The following is a 20,735-nucleotide window of genomic DNA, read 5'->3' as shown; positions in this document are numbered from 1 at the left end:
GCAATTGTTGTTATTAACTGCAGAATACCCAGACTCATGACTGATAGCATGATATATAAGGATTTCAGTCATTTAAGTGTCTGGAAAGATAGCATTTGTATTCATATTTGAACATTTAAAAACTTTGAGAAGAATTGTGACTAAAAGAAAAGCTGGATGATTGACCATTCTTCCCAAAGAAATTCTGTGGTGTAGAGATATTCTAAGTTCCCTGCATTATTTAGGAAAAACTGAGACTCTTTCCATTTGTGAGTTTTCAAATGCACCAAATTATGCACAGCTGTTAGATTTAACAGGAAGATAGATTTCATTAAATTATTTTACATGGTGGCAGCGAGGACTGGTCATGGATAGTATATTAAATGAGTCTGTAGAGATCGCTTTCTCTGCAGCTTTGCACTCACCATCATTGTATTGATTTTGATGGATGGAGAATATGTATGTGTGAATGATATATATATATAGCTATAAATGACAATGTCTTAGGCAATGGCTATTACGGAACTTGGGAAAATGGCTCATATTTAATATTAATACCTATGCAAGGCAGTCAATGTACTTATATACATTTAAATTTATTTCTTTTGAAGCTCTGTAATATTTTGAAAATTTATATTTTATGCTTATACTTTATATTTTAAATGATAAATATCATTAAATTTACTCAGTATCAGTTCCTTTTAACAGGCTCTGTATTTTTATTTTAACATAATGACAAAAAAAAGTTTTATGGGTTGTCCACCAATCATTAAGCTTTATCATATATTTTGTCTCTGTGTTGTATCTACAGCTGAACCTCGTTTTATTGAAAAGATTTATTATTGAATATATAGATCAAATTTTTATAACTTGAATATATTTTAAATATATTCCTTAAAATATGCCTATTTTATAGTTTGAAGTTTCATAAATTTGCTTTTTAATACATTGAGCCCTTAAGGGCAATATAACTTTCCACAATATAGCACAAGGAGACGTGGATGTAGACAGGCCAATGCAAATAATTTCTTACGAGGGACACAGGTGAGAGGCAGAAACCAGAAAGGAGGCAGTTGATTGAAATGGGAGATATAACATCAAAGGAGAAAATTAGGAATGGTGGTTGAGAAATAGAGCCTGGCAAGAGTCCCAGGGTTGCAGAGCAATAGAGAAGCAATTGATAATGGTGCCAAAACTGGTTTAAACAACCATCTAAAATGGTAGAACATTATTTTTCCAAGCACTTTAATTGTCAATCTGGAAATTATTGTGAGTTCGGAAAAGTGACTTGGTACCTGAATAGACAAACAAAATGTCCTTAGCTTCTTCAACTACCAGAAATATGCAATTTTAACAGAAATTCTTAATCTGGACTCAAATGGTAATAAATCCCCTCAAATAATATGCAAAATATTTTATTTATGGACAGTTTTCTGGAACACACCCAACTTTTCACCATATTCTCAAAGCGTTCTGTGGTGATTAAAATGGTTTAAGAACTCTGAGTTGGAAGTTTAAGGGAACGATCCCATTCACAGTGGCAAATAAATATAAGGAACACTTTTAACAGATTATACTGAGAATCTCTGTGAAGAAAACTACAAACCTTCCAAACTTCCTTCAGAGATATAAAAAGAAAACAAATAAGTGGAAAATAATACAGCATCCCTGGAGAAGAAAACTAAATATTGTGATATAAAGATATCTCTTAATTTATAATTTTAGTGTAGTTCCACTCAAAATACAAGTGGTATTTTGGAATTTCATATTTAGAATTATATGAAGGCAAAATAGCCTTTCCCATATATATTTCCCATATAATATTAAAGGAAATTATAAGGCTTAAATTTTAAATGGAATACCAATACCAATATATGCATAAACACAGCAATCAATGAAACCAAAGAGGTATTATTATCCCTGTTATTTTAACACCTGCTAAGAAAAACACAACTTTTCCTTTTCCAATGAAATGATTTGCTCTTATGCAGATTTGTCTACCTGGAGCTTCCAGCTGCTGCCAGGACCCCTTGCACCAGGTTCCGCTGGTGGCAGCCGGTGTTCTCAGGGGAGGACTATGACCAGTGGGCAGTGGATGACATCATCATCCTATCAGAGAAGCAGAAGCAGATCATCCCAGCGGTCAACCCAACTTTACCCCAGGTATTTCTCACATATCTAAACTCCAAGAAAACAGAGCATTGTAAAAGTGGAGGGGTTTGGGGAACTACTCACTTCATTTTAGTATTTGGCATTGAATACACAATAAGTTTTCTGTGGTTGCACTTAATTTTTTGTTAGTTCCTGCCAGTGCTACTAGTTCACAGATTATGTAGATATAAAAAAGATTATGAAGTCTGGCCAAGTCATCAAGCAAAATTATTAGTGCATTTATAGAATAGTTAGTTACATAGTAGTAAAAGATTTTCATTTGTAAAGTCATTGGGAGTAAAAGGTAATAGCTGTTTAAAAAAATGAGTCAACTTACATATTCTGCTGCATTTGCCTAGAAATGCCAATGGTACATGATCCTGCATGTCGAGATCTGAGAATTCTTTTCTTGGTTTCAAAGCTATTACATTGCATTTCTGTGCTATTTGTATTGTTTCTACTAGAACTTTTATGAGAAACCAGCTTTTGATTACCCTATGAATCAGATGAGTGTGTGGTTGATGTTGGCTAATGAAGGAATGCAGAAGAATGAAACCTTCTGCTCTGCCACACCATCGGCCATGGTCTTTGGAAAATCTGATGGAGATCGATTTGCAGTAACTCGGGATTTAACGCTGAAACCTGGATATGTGCTACAGTTTAAGGTATTTATGCATAAACTTCCTACCGTGGCAAGTTAAGGAGCAACACATCTTCAAGATTTATAAGTAAAAGTCACAAAGAACACAAATTTTTCATACTCTGTAAAAGAAAAGACTTCATTGAAAGTTCAACTGTCTTAGAATGGCAAAGCTTTTCAACGCTACTCATGAGAAAAACAGCTGGTCAATTTGTAATGAGCCCCACGAGTTGTAGCAATGTCATTATGCTCTTTAAGTGTACATGAAATTCTACCAGAGTTGAAAAAGAAAATTGAGTTTTAAAACTTTAATCTGATTCTAACTTAACGAAGTTCAGTATCTGAATGGTAATGGATGAGTTCTGCTTTTCATATAACAGGTGATTTTAGAAACTGCAAGTTATGCTGTGCTTCTACTGTAGGGTTTTCAAGCAAATTCTCTTTCTTTGAATAAAATTTTACTCTGATATAATTTTCTCTCATTTTTTTTATTAGAGAAGTTGTAGGTTAATAGAAAAATCATTCATGAAATACAGAATTCCCATATACCCCCACACATACATGCACACACACACTTTTCCCTATTATTAACACTTTGCATTAGTGTAGTATTTTTATTACAGTTGATGAGACAATATTATTATAATTATACTTATTTGCTATAGTCTGTGGTTCACATTACGGTTCACTGTTTGTAGTGCACTGTCCTGTGGTGTTTTTTTTTTTTAATTTTATTTTAGTAGCATATATAAAAATTTCCCCTTGTAACCACAATCAAATATATAATTCAGTGGTGTTAATTACAGCTAAAATGCTATGCTAATATCACACCATCCATTACCAAAACTTTTCAATCATCCCAAACAGAAACTCTAAACCAATTAAGCATAATCCTCTATTCCCTACCCCCACCTCGATCCCTGGTAATCTGTGTTCTATCTTCTGACTCTAGGAATTTGCTTATTCTAATTACTTCATCTCAGCGGGATTATACAATATTTGTCCTTTCTGTCTGGCTTATTTCATTCAATATGATATCTTCAAGGTTCATCCATGTTATTGTATGAATCAGAACTTTGTTTCTTTTTATGGCTGAATATTATTCCATTGTATATATATATATATATGTGTATTATCATTTTTTATCCATTCATCTGTTGATGGACACTTGGTTTGCTTCCAACTTTTGGCAATTGTAAACAATGCCACAGTGAACATCAGTGTACAAATATCTTTTCGAATTCCTGCTTTCAATTTTTGGTGGTATGTAATTAGAAGTAGATTTAGAATTTGGTGGTAGAAGAAATTATACCATTTTACATATTTTCCATTTTTTAGTAGTCATTCTAGTTGGTATGAAATGATATCTTATTGTGCCTTTGATTTGAATTTCCCTAATGGCCAGTAATGCTGACCATCTTTTCTTGTGCGTTTTGATCATTTGTGTATCTTCTTTGGAGAAATGTCTGTGCAAGTCTTTTCCCCACTTTCAATTGGGTTGCTTGTCTTTTTTGTTGTTGAGTTATAAGATTTCTTTATATATTCTGGATATATATAAATCCTTATCAGATATAGTTTCCAAATATTTTTTCCATTCTATAGGTTGTCTTATCAAATGTGGTTTCCAAATGTTCTCTGCCATTCTGTAAGTTGTCTTTTTATTTTCATGATGAAGACCTTTGATGCACAATGTTTTTTAATTTAGGAGAAGTCCCATTTACCTATTTTTCCTTTTGTTGCTTATACTATGAGTATAAAGTCTAAGAAACCAGTGCCTAACACAAGTGCCTGATGAATTTTTCTTCTAGAAGTTTTATAGTTTTAATTCTTATTTTTAAGTGATTAATCCATTTTTGAGTTCATTTTTATACATGGTGTTAAGTAGAGGTCCACACCCATTCTTTTGCGTGTGAATATCTAGTTTTCCCAGCATAATTTGTTAGAAAGACTATTCTTTCCCCATTAAATGGCTGTGACACACTACTCAAAAGCCAATTAATATGTGGGAGACCCGGCTTCGATTCCCGGACAATGCACCCCCCAAAAAAAATTTTTTTAAGCCAATTGACCATAGATGTGAGGGTATATTTCTGAACTCAGTTTTATCCCATTGGTCTCTATGTCTCTTCTTGTGCTAGTACCATGGGGTTTGTTTATTGTAGCTTTGGAATTAGTTTGTTTTGTTTTTTGTTTTTTTGAACATAACATACAAACACAAACATTCTTATCATATGATCGTTCCACTCTTGGTATACAATCAGTAACTCACAATATCGTCACATAGTTGTATATTCATCACCATAATCATTTCTCAGAACATTTGCATCAATTCAGAAAAAAATAAAAAGAAAAAACTCATACATACCATACCCCTTACCCCTCCCTCTCATTGACTGCTAGTATTTCCATCTACCTACTATATTTTAGCTTTTGTTTCCTCTATTTTTTCTATTCTCCTTACCACTCCCTTTAATTGATCATTAGCATTTCAATCTACTAAATTTATTTTAACACTTGTTCCTCCTATTATTTATTTATTTTTAATCCATATGTTTTATGCATCTGTCCATACCATAGATAAAAAGAGCATCAGACACAAGGTTTTCACAATCACACAGTCACATTATGAAAGCTTTATCATTATAAGGTCCTCTTCAAGAAACATGCTGCTGGAACACGGCTCTACATTTTCAGACACTTCCCTCCAGGCTCTCCAATACACCTTAACTAAAAAGGTGATAACTACATAATGTGTGAGAGTAAGTGGGAATCTTCCAACATCATTTTTTTTTTTTTTTTGCATTCAATATGATTTTGGCTATTTGGAGCCTGTTTCATATAAATTTGATGATTAACCTTTTCATTTCTGTATAAAAAGCTGTTGGAATTTTGAGTGGGATTGTGTTGAATCTGTTAATCACTTTGAATAGTGTTCTAGTTTGCTAGCTGCTGGAATACAACACACGAGAGATTGAATGGCTTTTAATAAGAGGGGATTTATTTCATTAGTTCTTCAGAGGAAAGGCAGCTAACTTTCATCTGAGGTTCTTTCTTACGTGGGAAGGCACAGGGTGGTCTCTGCTGGCCTTCTCTCCAGGCCTCTGGGTTCCAATGTCTTTTCCCGGGGTGATTCCTTTCTGCATCTACAAAGGCCTAGACTGAGCTGCGAGTGCTGAAATGAGGTATGCCAAGCTGCTTGGGCTGTGCTACATTGTGCTCTCTCATTTAAGCACCAGCCAATTAAGTCAAACGTCATTCATTGCAGCAGGCATGCTTCCTAGCCAACTGCAGATGTAATTAGCAACAGATGAGGTTCGCGTACCATTGGCTCAAGTCCACAGCAACAGGGCTAGGTGCCTTCCCCTGGCCAAGTTGACAACTGAATCTAACTACCACATGTCCATCTTTACAATATTTAGTCTTCCAATCCATGAAAATGCAATGTTCTTTCACTTATTTATGTCTTCTTTGATTTCTTTTAGCAATGTTTTTAAATTTTCCATGTATAAGTCCTTTACATCCCTGGTTTAATTTAGTCCTAGATATTTGATTCTTTTAGATGCTATTACAAATGTGGTTTTTTCCCCTTCATTTCTTATTCAGATTGTTCATTCCTAGTGTACAAAAACACTACTGATTTTGGGTGTTGATCTTTTACCCCACCACTTTGCTGAGCTCACTTATTAACTCTAGTAATTTTGTAGCAGTTTTTTCAGGATTTTCTGTATATACAATCATACTATCATCAAATAGGGTAAGTTTTTCTTCTTTCTTTCCAATTTGGATGCATTTTTTTCTTGCCTAATTGCTCTGACTAGAACTTCCAGTACAATATTGAATATAATAGTGGTGACAGTGGGCAGCTTAGTCTTGTTCCTGATCTTAGAGGAAAAGATTTCAGTCTTTCCACATTAAGTAGGATGTTAGCTGTGGGTTTTTCATATATGCTCTTTATCATGTTGAGAAAGTTTCCTTCTATTCCTAATTTTCTAAACTTTCATCAAGAAGCCGTGTTGGATTTTGTCAAATGACTTTTCTGCATCAATTGAGATGATGTGTGGCTTTTCCCCTTATTCTATTAATGAACCACCTTGCTTACAAAAGATAAATCCTACTTGATTATGGTGTTTAATTATTTTAATGTGCTGTTGGATTCAACTTTCTAGTATTTTGTTGAAGAGTTTTGCATCTGTATTCATAAGGAATATTGGTCTATAATTTTCTTTCATTGTGGTATCTTTATCTGGGTCTTGGTATGAAGGTGGGGTTGGCCTCATAGAATGAGTTGGGAAGTTAATTTTCCATGTGTAAGTCCTTTACATCCCTGATTTAATTTAGTCCTGGATGTTTGATTCTTTTAGATGCTACTGTAAATGCTTTCAATTTTTTGAAAGACTTTGAGCATTATTTGTGTTAATTCTTCTTGGAATGATTGGTAAAAATTCCCTCGTGAAGTCATTTGGTCCTGGGCTTTTATTTGTTAGGAGATTTTTGATGAGTAATTCAATCTCTTTACTGATTATTATTTGTTGAGATCTTCTGTTTCTTCTTTAGTTAGTGTAGGCAGTTTGTGGGTTTCTAGGAATTTGCCTGTTTCATCTAGATGATATAATTTGTTGGCATACAATTGTCATGGTATCCTCTCAAAGTTATTTTTTTTCGGTGGGGTCAGTAGTAATGTCCCCCTCACCCACCCTTTCATTTCTGATTTTAGTTATTTGCATCTTATCTCTACTTTTCTTTGTCAGTCTTGCTAAATGTTGCCTATTTTTTTTTTTATCTTTTCAAAGCACAACTTTTGTTTTCATTGGTTGTTTCCATTGTTTTATTGTTTTTCTACTTAATTTATCTCCACTCTAATCTTTTTTATTTGCTTCCTTCTACTCACTTTGAGTTTAGTTTGCTCTTTTTTTTTCTAGATCCACCAGTTGTGAGGATAGGTCTCACCAATTGTGAGGTAGGTCTATTTTAATGTGAGCGTTTAGAGCTATACATTTCTCTCTCATACTTCCTTTGGTCCAACCCATAAGTTTGGGTATGTTATACTTTCATTTTCATTTGCCTCAAGTTGTTTCCTAACTTCCCTTGTGATTTTTTCTTTGATACATTGGTTGCTTTACTTCTAAATATTCGTGAATTTTCCAGTTCTTCTTCTGTTTTTGATTTCTAGCGTCATTCCATTGTGGTCAGAGAAGATACATTGTATGATTTCAATAATTTTTAGTTTATTTAGACTTGTTATGTGACCTAACATGTGGTCTATCCTAGAGAATGATCCATGCATATTGGAGAAGGATGTGTAATGCACTGCTATTGGGTGAAATGTTCTATAATGTCTATTAGGTTTAGTTGGTTAATAGCCTTGGTCAGATTTCCTATTTCTTTATCAATCTCTTGTCTAGATGTTCTATGCAGTCTGAAAATGATGTTGTGAAGTCTCCTACTACTAATGTAGAAAGATCTAGTTCTCTTTTCAAACGTCAATATTTGCTTCGTACGTTTTGGGGCTCTCTCATTGGATGCATTAAAATTATAATTGTTATGTCTGCTTGTTGAATTGACTCCATTATCAGTATATAGTGACCTTCTTTGTCTCTCATAATGGTTTTTTACTAAAATCTATTTAAACTGATATTAGTATAGCTACCCCAGCTCTTTTTTGGTTACTATTTATATAGCATATGTTTTTTCTATCTTTTGACTTTCAACGTCCTTGTGTCTTTTTAATTTAAGGCAAGTCTCTTGTAAACAGCATATACTTGGATGATGCTTGTTTTATCCATTCTGCCAAGCTCTTCCTTTTGACTGGAAATTTAATCAATTTATATGTAAAGTAATTACAGATAATGCAGCAGTCTCTTCCGCAGTTTGCTATTTAATCTTTAAAAGCCTTATACCTTTTTGTCCCTCAACTCTTCTATTAATACATACTTTCATATTTATTTGATTTTTGTGTAGCATATCATTCAATTTTGAGTCCTTTTTCATTTCTTTCTCTGTGTATTTTTCATATATTTTCTCTGTGATTACCATGGGGCTTAAATTTAACATCATGAATTCATAACAATCATGTTTGATTTAATACCAACTTAATTTCGATAGTATACTGTACACTGTTACTATACCCCTCCATCCCTCCACCTTAGTTTTGTACTTGTTATAGATTATATCTTTGTAGGGTATAAAACTATAGATTTATCATTACTTTTCATGCATTTGCATTTTAAAACCTGTAAGAAGTAAAAAGTGGGGTCACATAACAAAAAATACAATAGTACTGGCATTCATAATTACCCATAGGGTGGCCTTTACTGGAGATCTTTATGTCTTCAATCCATTGTCTGTTTTCCTTCCCTTTCAGTCTGAAAAATTCCCCTTAGCATTACTTGTAAGGAAGGTCTAGTGGTGACGAACTCCATCAGCTTTTGTATATCTGAGAATGTCTTAATCTCTCCCTCATTTTTGAAAGAAAGTCTTGCTGGATATAAAATTCTTAATTGACCATTATTTTCTTTCAGTACTTTAAATATTTATTCCCACTGCCTTCTTGCCTCCACAGTTACTCATAAGAAATTTGCACTTAATCTTATTGGGACTCCCTTGTACATAACTTTCTGCATTTCTTCTGCAGCTTTCAGAACTCTCTTTGGCCTTGGATTTGACAGTTTGACTGCTATATGTTTGGGTATGTTTCTGTGTAAGTTAATCCTGTTTGGAGTTTTTTTGGCTTCTTGAATGTACATACTCATGCCTTTTGTTAAATTGGGGAAGTTTTCTGCCATTATATCTTTGAATATTCTTTCTGCCCCTCACTCTATTTCTTTTCCTTCTGGACTTCCCATGATGAGTATGTTGGTATGTCTTTATAAACGACATTGTAAATGACAAGTAAATGACATTGAAATCTCTACTTCTAATTGTTTTTTCTTTCTGCTCCCCAGCCTGAATCATTTGAATTTTCTTGTCTTTGAGTTCACTGATTCTTTCTTCTGTCACCTCTTATCTGGTCTTGAAACCTCTAGGGAGTTTTTTGCTTTAGTTACTGTGATCTTCCACTCCAGTATTTCTGTTTGGTTCCTTTTTAAAATATCTATCTCTTTATCAAGATTCTCATGTTATTCAGTCATTGTTTTCCTAATATCCTTTAGTATTTTCTCTTTATCTCCTTGAACGTATTGAAAATCATTCTTTTTTAATTCTTTGTCTGGTATACCTGAAGTCTGGTAGTCTTCACTGGTGATTTCAGAATTTTTATCTTGATCCTTGCAATACAAAAAAAAAAAAACAACAAAAACTATTTTTATAGTCTTTGCAGATTTTCACTGCATTGGCTGGTGCTCTCCTTCAGAATATAGCTATTGTATCAAAAAGATCAGCCCAAGTCAAATGTGAAGTTATGAAGTACAAGGTCCTTTCTGTCTTTTCTGAGCATGTGTCTTGTCCAAGGTTTAACCTTGCTCATGGCCTTAGAAATTCCTCCACTTTACAGGAAATTGGATGCCCTCTCTACTCCCATGAAGTAGACTTTCTCCCCATCCCAGGTACTCTATTTTATGACTTAAGCCCCAGACAACCTTGATTTTGTTGCTTTAGCGCCAAGACAAGTTCTGAGAGAGTGAGCCAGATATAAGTTTCCTGATTCATTCTTTCAGGCTGCTACTGGGTAGATTGTGCTCAACATACACACAGCCTAGAGGGTGCATAAGGGTTACTCTGCTCCCTCCAGAGTACAGCCAAGGACTCACAGTGGGAGCTCAGGCCAGTTCCATACTAGGCTGCAGAGGGGTTAGGGGAGAGACCAATGTGGGCACCAGGAGCTTCACCTACCTTTTTTTTATAGCAGTGTTTTCTTGATTCAGCTCTTGCCCATTCCTGCAACCCTTTAACTGTTTTCCGGTGTTTTAAGAAAGATGTCAGTTTTTGCTAGTTGTTCAAAGATTCTGAGTAGGAACAACCTCCTTTAGCATCTTATTCTACTATCTCTGATAACTAGGGTCTTTTCCACATTTTTATGGTCACAGTTCTGAGACAGGGAAATAGTGAGTGGCTCAACTCATCTTTTTGAGCCGTTCATGTCTTTGGGTGCTGATGAGGCTATGGGTCAGCTGCTCTTCAAGTGGGCACTGGAATCACCTGGTATAAAACATGGCCACCTATAGAAGTCCTTTTGCTACTTTTCCTCTTAAAAGCTTGTTTTCCACGTTGTGATAACATCAAATATGTATGGCAAGTATTTACTTTGACAAGCTCTTGTTTCAGAATCCTAATCAAAATTTCATTGTGTTTATAATAAAATCCCATTGGTGAGTTCTGGGGTCAAAAGTTATGCAGTTTTTATGAGCTAGTACAACTACATGGTCCTTCCACAACAGCAGGAAGAGGATGCTAAATAATTTACAAATGAAGTTATTAAAGATATCAGAAGGTTATAGGAAGCTCTTCAGTTATAAGTTCCATAGGTCAGTAAATAAGGAAGTTATAAATAAAATGATTAGTAAAATGTTTTCCTTTGCTATTTATAATTTGATGTTAAACTGCAATAGAAAAATATCAGTAGCATTATTTGCGTCTATATTAATTTGTTGGTACTGCCTAAAATGGTAACAAAGTAATATTAATAGCAGATACACTGTCAGATTTTTGTGTCATTTCTCATCTGACACGTTTTCTATTTAATTAGTCACAGAAATGATAGTGTAGGTGTTAAAGTCTGCAAGGTGGTATTCTGAAGTTTAAAAAACTAAATAAAGAAACATTGTTAAATGTTTCAAGTACTTAAATAGCCATCCATAAAACATAATGCTTAAGAAGAATCTTATTTTCACATTACACCAACAGAAAGCTATTGGTTTGTGGCTATTAGTTGAAAATAGCTGTGTAAAATGGGTGATTCAGAAATTGATGACTAATGTCTGTCTAAGATTTGTAAACAAGAATTTTTGGTGTCATTTGTCCAAAAATACACAGTGCTACATTTTTTATGACTGCCTGCCATGTGCTGAACACTAGGTGTTAGGAATATAGAGATGACAACTATGGCTCCAGCCCACCCAGAACTTAGAAACTTATGACTGAGTTAGAAAAGTGAATAGTTGTAGGACTGTCACAAGAGAGCAATAATAGAAGTAGGCTTTATTAGGTATGTTGGGAGTACCTGATATAGTTCCTGACATGTGGCAGGCACTCAAAAAAAGAAAAAAAGAATAAATAAATGAATGAGTGAATGAATGAATGAGCAAAACTGGAAGCCTCTGAAAATATAGACCTAGCCAGCTGTTGAATGGAGGGGGAGGAATTAAAGGGAACCAAATTTGCAAGTACATGTAAATACACAAAAGTATTAATGAGAATGGCAAATCTGAAAACTTTGAGGGTTTGGAGTATGTGCTGCAGAGGTGAGATATGAGGCTGATCCTGATAGGCATTTTATTCTACACAAGTCTGTTGGATATTATCCCAAGAGCAATGATCATTAAATATTTTTAATCCACTGAGTGGCAGAATCAGATCTCTGTTTTTAGAAAGATCGTTCTGACAGCAGTGTATGTGTTAACAGGAGGAGAAACTGGAGTCAGCAAATCCATTCATCATTTACACAACAAATACTCATAAAGCCTTTATTGTGTGCCAGGCACTGTTCTAGGCACTGGGGAAACAATAGTTAAAGAAAACACACAAAGCCCCTTTCCACATTGAGTTTCTGTTCTGAGAGAAACAGAAAATGGCAAATGGGCTGGCAAATATGTAGTAGGTCAGAGGGTGGTAAGTGCAATGAAAATGTATAAGAGAGGAGAGTTAGGGCTTGTTGTTGAAGGCAGGTTACCATTTTATAAAAGTTTGTCAGGTTTGACCTCACTAATAAAGTGGCATTTAATCTGAGACCTAAAGAAAGTGAAGTGAGCCATGCCGCTGTCTTGGAAAGAGCATTCCAAGCACAGAGAACAGAAAGTATAAAAGCCTTGAACTGGGAATGTACTTAGCAAGGTTCAAGAATCCACAAAAAGGCCTATGTGACTAAAGTAAAGAGAGCAAACATGGGTACAGATAGAAAAATATAAAGTCAAGCTTTGATATTTTGCTTTGCATAAAATGGAATATTGACATGCTCTGAATTGGCTTTTAAAGAATCACTTTGGTGTCCATATTGGGGACACACAGGCTGGCTCAAGGGCAGAAACAGAGAGAAGTAAGATTGCAGTGGTCTAAGTAAGAGATGATGAGAGTTTGCATTCCTGGAGGAGGCAGAGAGAAGTAATCAGATTTTTTATACATTTTGAGTAAAGTAAGCATGCTAGAGCAATAACCGAGTGAGGAAGGAAAATGCCACGTTAAGGCATAGAACAGGGTGTAAAGATAAGTGGATAGTCCCGAAAGATATTAAAGGGGTATAGGCACCAGGTTGGGTGACCTATTGGATGATAGAGAGAATAGATTCTAGATTGACCCCCACATATCTGGCTCCAGTCAGTGAAACTGGAAATTCAAGAGCAGGATGATTTATTTTAGGGAGGTATATGTTGATATCAGGTGTAGACTTACAGAATTAGGGATGCCTACGACTGCTGAAGTGGAAATGCATGGGAAGTCGTTATATGCATTCATCTGGAGAGCAGGCAGAGGCCGTACCTAGGAGCCATAGGTGTCCAGAAATTATGGTTGTGAATGAGATTATGGAGCATGCCTTGAGTAAGAAGATAGGAAAGCCAAGAACAGCAACTCTTAAGAGGCAAGTTAAGTGGTCAATAAAAAAAGAAGTGGTCAGCAGTGTAAAAAGCAGCATAAGAGTCGAGTAATTAAGGATTGGACTTTTCCATTGGATTTAGTTCAATAGAGATCTCCTTCGTAATTTCATGGGTTGGTTCCTAAGGGCAGAAATAGCTGACAATGATTGAAGAAGGAATCTGAACAATCAATATGGCTTTTCTACAAGATGTTAGGTGTGTAGTTAGAGACAGACCTAAATTCAGGTAGAGTTTTAATTTCCTTTTGTTTTGTTTTTAAAGATTGACATAGGTGGCTGGAGGTTATCCCTGTGATACCTCAGAGAAGTACCCCCGTAAATATTTGTTAAATGTGTGAGTTAATCTTGAATGGGAAATTTAAGATGAATTATATATTTAATGCACCTGAGAGTATGTCTGCACCTATTTTATAAACTATACCCATCAGAATAAGTCAAAACAAACAGAAAAGCTAATGATGTGTCCCCAGTGTGACTGCCCTCACCACATGCCATTCAGACTCTAATGGGTGACAACAAAAAGGAGCTGCATTAGAAGAGTTTAATCAGTATATGGAGGGTCAAATCTTTTATAACTAAATATATTACTATGTAGATTACTACTATAAATAACTGCATAAATCTGAATAAATTTAAGAGTAAGAGCAGAAGCAAAAAATAAATTTAATAATAATATAATCTCTACTGACCAAAATATAAATCTTTCTGAGATGCTTTCTATCTCTGTTTGCATATCAGGGAAATCATAGAATCACCTTCTTTTGAAAGATTAGATCAGGCTCTTAAAGTAGCCATAAAAATGAACATTTGCCCATATGGCTCTGGCTTTCCTTCATCCTTTATTCTTTGGTGATAATCATGTTCTTCTGATTCCTTTACTTCAACTGTTCTGCTATAAAATTTGGCAATTATTATTTATAAAACCTTCTACAATACAATCCTATGATGCCTCCAACCAACAAATGAAATAAGGTATGAATAGACCATATAAGACAGTGTGTAATAAAATAAATATCAGAGTTTGAAATTTACAATTATCAAGAAATATAAACTAAAGCCATAATGAAATTATTTTATACATTTAATAATTTAAGAAGAAACTGTCTTAAACTGTGATGATACCCAGGATTGGTAAGGCTATGGTCAAACTGATACCTTTGAATCCAATTAATGTATCTTGACATAATCCTTTTTGATGCAAAAGGAATATTTATAAGTAGAAAATTTTTTAATGTTTCTATATTTTGACTCCATAATATTATTCCTAGGAAATTTATCTGACAGTAAATCTGATGAAGAAAAAAAGGTGCATCCTTTGCAATACTGTATTTTACAATAATAAAATAATATGTTATAGAGTAGGGATAAAATTCTAGAAGTATGATCATTTAAGATATTTGACCAAAACATGTACTTCTATATAAAGATTAGAAGATAAAATAGAAAAATAAAAATACTTATGCTAAGGTATTGATATTGAGGTTAATTTTTTTTTAATTCCTAATATTGCTAATTCTATGATGACAGTGCCCTACGTGAGTAGGAGCAATAATAGTTTCATTTCTGGATTATTTTGCTTTTTTGATGCTGTAAAAGAAAACAGCTCATATATCTGAATTGACACTGAGCTTTGACAAGCAAACAGAATAAAGATGCTTGTTCCATTGGAAACAGGAAGACTGCCCTCTCTTCAGGTGACCCTCATGTGCTGGAAAGGGCAGCTACTTCATCTTCTGCTTCCCTCTGTTTATATCCTCTGGGAAGTAAGAAGAAAGCAGTTTCTTGGCTTTTTATCTTTTGTTTGAGGCTCTAACACCAAAGACACTGCGCTTCTCTCTTCCCAACTGTAAATCCCAAGAAATCTACAAAATGGGCAGCTGGTCCAGCTTTCTACTAAAACACATCTATTGCTTTCCTAAACAAAGAATTCTAGAATCTGTGAAGGAGTCTTTATTGAGATAGAATTGCATGTCTTATCACTGTAAATTTAACTCATTAGAAAGGGCCCTGGCTGCTGTTGCACCTAACTTGTTGAATAACTGAACAAAAGCCTTGTATAATTCTATCTTTCCTTTAACAGCTGAATATAGGGTGTGCCAGTCAGTTCAGCAGTGCTGCTCCAGTTCTTCTTCAATACTCTCATGATGCTGGTATGTCCTGGTTTTTGGTCAAAGAAGGCTGTTTCCCAGCTTCTACAGGCAAAGGATGTGAAGGAAATTCCAGAGAACTGAGTGAACCCACTGTGTATCACACGGGGGACTTTGAAGAATGGACTAGAATCACCATTGTTATTCCAAGGTCTCTTGCATCCAGGTAAAGTAGATCATTTCTAGTTGGTGCTATAACTATTTCATGAAAATGTAGCTTTATAGAATATTTTGATGACTCAAAAGAATTCAGATAGCCTAGATATACTTATACAAGTAGTGACTCTTGAGCAGAAGAGCTCTAGGACAGAATTCCCAGAGCAGTTGTGTGTGTGTGTGTGTGTGTGTACCTTTCTGCCTGTGTAGGCTTTCTTCCCAATATTTTTCAATTAGACGGTCCCAGAGATCCAAAAGAGTAAAAGTATAAACTGCAAGGCCTTAATTTATCTGCCGCATTGCATTGGTCACAGCAAGACACATGTCAGTCTAGATTTAAAAGGTAGAGAAATAGACTCCCCTTTTCTGGGAAATGTGAAAAAGTCACATTACAAAGAAACACGTATTCAAGGTTGTATGATTTGTTGGAGAGGCATTTTTGTAACACTCTACCATAGTTATTCACATCTTTCCACTTGCAAAATACAGCCACTCTCCTTCCAAAGACCCCCAAACTTTCATCCCATCATAGCATCAGACACTAAGCTCCAGATCTCATAGTCTACATCAGGTCAGGATATGGATGCTAGTTCTTGGGTGTGGTTTCCCATAGAGGTGTGAATAAAAAAGACAAGTTATCTACCTCACACATACAGTGGTGAAACAAGAACAGGATGACCATAAGATATACTCCCACTCCACCCCTCCAAAAAAGGAAGGAATGGGAGGCACATAGCATTGTCCTGTAGGAACTCTGAAATCTAAACAGATTTTTCCAGGAGCAATATCCAAGAGAAGGGTTCCTTGATAAGTCTCAGTTCTGCACCATGGGAGTGATTTCCTAGTCCATTCTTCTCCTCAGTTCTGGGTTCCAATCTCTAAACTTCACCTTCTGAAACATATTTCCTTTTCCATAAGAAAGAGTTTGTATTTGCAGCTAAATAGCTATCTCATCCAGCTTCTTGCCTTCAAAAGTTAGGGACTCAGAGGCCTTTTTACATTTTTTACATTATTTCTGCCCTTTTAGTCTAAGCTGGTGTTGCTCTTGCTCACACAATTTTCTCAAATATTTTGTGGGTTTTCCATGTATCTTATTAGGATTCTCTCCATGTCTCAAAATCCCCATTCATGAACCATGCACCCTCCAACAAAAAACAAAAAACAAACAAAAAGCTCCATTCATATTTTCTTCTCTTCTTTCCCAATATCAGACTGCTGTGGGAAAAACTTTAAGGTTCTTAGAGCCCTTTTGTTTAATTAGACAGAGAATGAAATCTTTCTTAGGTCTTAACAAAGGATCTTTTAGCCACACACTTGATTTGAATTTTACCCTGAGGACATTTGCCATTTCTTACTTTGAAATCTTTTGCCATCTGGAGAGACTAGAAATGAAGAAAAGATTTATTACCAACACAGTAAGTCCTGTTCTTCTATATTTCTGTATGAACTATATATTTTTATGTGAAATACAGAGAGAACCTGAGAAGTTCTCTCAATAGTTTATTAATCTTTCTGTTCCTAATCATACATGGAAGAATTAAATACCTACTCTTTGCCTGAAAATCCCGTTGGCAAGATCCACAAGTACATTATATACATTTTTGATTATATATAATTTACTTTAGAAAACTTCGGTATACAATGTTATATGTTCCACAACTATACAATATGAATTGTCCATTTTCCAGTCTCTTGTGATCATTCTAGCCATTACCTGCTGCTTGTCACTAAATCCAAGACCTTGTGTTTTAGGTTTTATTAAGGCAGCACTTTTAGGCACTAATTTCTGTGTCAACTACCTATTGCTGCCTAAAAACCAACATGACATTTAGTGGCTTATAACAGCAAACGTTTATTTTTCCTGATTATGTGGGTTCCTGGACAGTTCTTCTATTTGTCTCACCTGGGTTCACTCACATGGCTATATTCAGGTGAACTAAGGAGCAACTACATTTCTGAGACCCTGGCTGGTATATCTGAGCCTACTCCCCACATGAGATTCTGAGCTTCTTCAGATGGTGGCAGAAACATTCCAAAAGGCAAGTCCTTTGTACATGTGCTTATTAAAGCTCTGTGTATGTTATCTTTGCTAGTGTCAAAATAAGTCACATGGACAACCCCAGAATTAGTATGGGAAGAGGATACTTAAAAGAATGAATACTGTAAGGTATGATTCATTTGGGAACCAATGTTAGACAATCCACCACAATAATAATTCAAGATGCTCTGTGGGGCTTAGGAACTTCCAAAGTTTGAATGCCGTTTTACACACTGGAAAACTTTGGCTCTGGGGTCTCCAGTCATCTTAATAGAAGTGTCTGTCTAGAGCAAAGGCACAACTGATCCCCAGCACCACAGCCACTCTCTCAGCACCTGCCCTGAATGGAATTCCACTCCAGAGCATGGCGTGTGGTTTAAGGTATTTTCCCATGCATTCAGCAAATACCTGAGCACCTGGTAGATATTGTATATCCTTCTAGGAACTGTGGAAACAATGGTGAAGGGAGATAAACCAAGTAAAGGGATTAATATCCAACATCATTTCAACTAGTACTAAATATTACAAAGAAAAATAAAGCAGGAAAAGATAACACAAACTATTTTTGTTTGGTTAGTCAGGGAAGGCTTTTTAAGAAGATGTTTGAACAGAAACCCAGTGAAGCATTAGACCAAGGTTTGCAAACCTCTTTGTGAAGAGCATACCCAGCAAAAGTCAAGTCCCTGAGATGGAAATCAGCTTAGAGTGCTCAGAATCTGGATGGCCCTTAGTCTAGAATGGAGGATGTGAAAAGGAAGGTGGGAGAAGTTAAGGTCAGGGAGGTAGACAAGGGCCAAATCACATATGGCCTTGTAGGCCACAGAAAGGAGTTCAGCTTTTAGTCTAAGTATAATGGGAAGCTATTGGAAGGGTTTGAGCGATGGGGCAATACAATATGGTTTGTATTTTAGAACAATGACTCTGGTTGGTATATAGAGAGGAGATTGTGAGAGACCAAGGGTAATAGCAAATACCCAACCTAAGGGCTATTATAGTCAGTCATCTATATGGTTTGCAAAGGTGGTAGTGGTAGTAGAGGTGAGACAGTGAGTGATTTGATTTAGAGTGCATTTTGAAGGCACAGCCAACAGGACTTGTTAAAATGAATTGTAAGGAAAAGGTAAGTCAAGGATGACTCCTAAGTCTTTGATCTGAGCAAGTAGGTGAAGGATGGTACCATTTACTAATTTGAATAAAAATAGGGGGGTGACAGATGAAGAAAAACAGAAATTTAATTTTGGACATGTTGAATTGCCTATAAGATACCCAAGCAAATATTCTGTGTAGGCAATTCAATATATAAATCTCCAGATTTATATATAAGAATTTGAGGGTTATCAACATGAAGACAATAAAAAAAAAAAATCCATGGTATATCCGGATAAGAAGAAAGTATAAATAGAAAAGATAAGAGATGTAAGGACTGAACATTCAGAGATCAAGAAGAAGAGGAAGATATGACAAAGCAGACTAAGAAAGACTAATGGGATACAAGAAAAGCTAGATGCATATGGAATCTGCTGGTTCGAAGCTATCTTATGTACTCCAGAAAAGGCCATGTTCTTTTAATCCACCCTGTGGGGGCAGACCTGTTGTGGGTGGGACCTTTTAATTAGGTTGCTTCCATTGAAATATGACCCACCCAATTCAAGGTGGGTCTTAATCCTTTATCGGAGTCCTTTATGAGGACAAGAAAGAGAAACACCGAGAGAGAGAGCTCAGGGAGGGAGAATATCTCCAGAGATGCTAAGAGAGGACCCATAAATGCTTAGAGGAAAAAAAAAACTATAATCAGAAATTGAAAGTAATGGAACCTGGGAGTGAAGGACCAGCAGAGGCTGGCCGTGTGCCTTCCCATGCATCAGAGACATCGCAGATCATAGTGACCGTTCTTCAGAGTCCAGGTATCATCCTGTTGATGCCTTAATTTGGATATTTCTATGGTCTTAGAACTGTACATTTGTAAATGAATAAATCCCCATTGTACAAGCAACCCATTTCTGGTATATTGCATTCCAGCAATGTTAGCAAACCAAAACAGTATTCTAAAAGCTAAGTTAAAAAAGTGATCAGCAGAGAGACATGGACTCTCATTCAGTAGTCCTAATATATTTATCCCTTCCTTGTTGTAGCAATCTCCCAAAATGAATAGTTTCTCTGAAAAGTGTGATCTGCACTATTGTGCTTCAGAGTTTAACTTAAAACTATAAATGAAACTAGCTTCCCAGATCTGGCCTAGGGCTGATCACTTGGCCTACTCCGTTCCAAATACAATGGGTTAATTTGCTATAACCCCACAGACTGGGACCTACCCTGGAACTGTTGCTTGACCCCATCTCAAAAGTTGTGTCTATAACAGTGAAGTTCTTGTACTCCTCACCTTTACCACTGTCTTCCTTCCTCCGTGCTTTTCTGAAACTGTCACCCAACCACAGTTTTTTCCAAATAGACAATTGCAACATGTCACATAGTTGGGGAGCATCAAATGGTGCGTATTTGCTGCAACAACTAAAATATCAGGGGGCTGGAAGACATCACATTGTAGGTAGTCAATACAGTCAAGAGCCAAGGAACACAAATTTGGTTTGATTTCCCCAAAGCCCAATAATATACAGCTGAATCTGAAACTACAGTCTGTTTGATGTTGGATAGAATAACCCAATTGGTAAAGCCATGTATGAGAAGAGAGGGTTGTCCTTACCATCACTAAGTGAGTCAACATATTGACATCTCACTGTATTAATATTTTCTGTTTTTGAAAGATAAAATCTTCCCCATTGGAACTCAGCTCCCTGGTTATCTTGACTACCATCCAGCTTGCTGATTGATGGCATTTGTGATGAAGAGCTCTCTATTAAAAAACAGAAAATATGTTTCCACTTT

The 20,735-nt window shown here is 35.6% G+C and overlaps 1 protein-coding gene across 11 annotated transcripts in view; it reads left to right on the top strand.

Moving 5' to 3' along the window:
- Positions 1-20,735, top strand: part of RELN (reelin) — a 530,878-nt gene that overhangs the window by 401,406 nt on the left and 108,737 nt on the right. For all 11 annotated transcript variants that reach the window (XM_077158967.1, XM_077158900.1, XM_077159048.1 and 8 more), the window contains 3 exons: positions 1,971-2,142; positions 2,595-2,795; positions 15,592-15,824. In XM_077158967.1, coding sequence (XP_077015082.1) covers positions 1,971-2,142; positions 2,595-2,795; positions 15,592-15,824 — 606 coding nt within the window. The remainder of the gene's footprint in view (positions 1-1,970; positions 2,143-2,594; positions 2,796-15,591; positions 15,825-20,735) is intronic.

Source organism: Tamandua tetradactyla, chromosome 1 (genome assembly GCF_023851605.1).
Source record: "Tamandua tetradactyla isolate mTamTet1 chromosome 1, mTamTet1.pri, whole genome shotgun sequence".
Lineage (NCBI taxonomy): Eukaryota > Metazoa > Chordata > Mammalia > Pilosa > Myrmecophagidae > Tamandua > Tamandua tetradactyla.
Note: the sequence above shows the minus strand (reverse complement) of the source record. Positions and strands in the feature narration are given on the sequence as shown.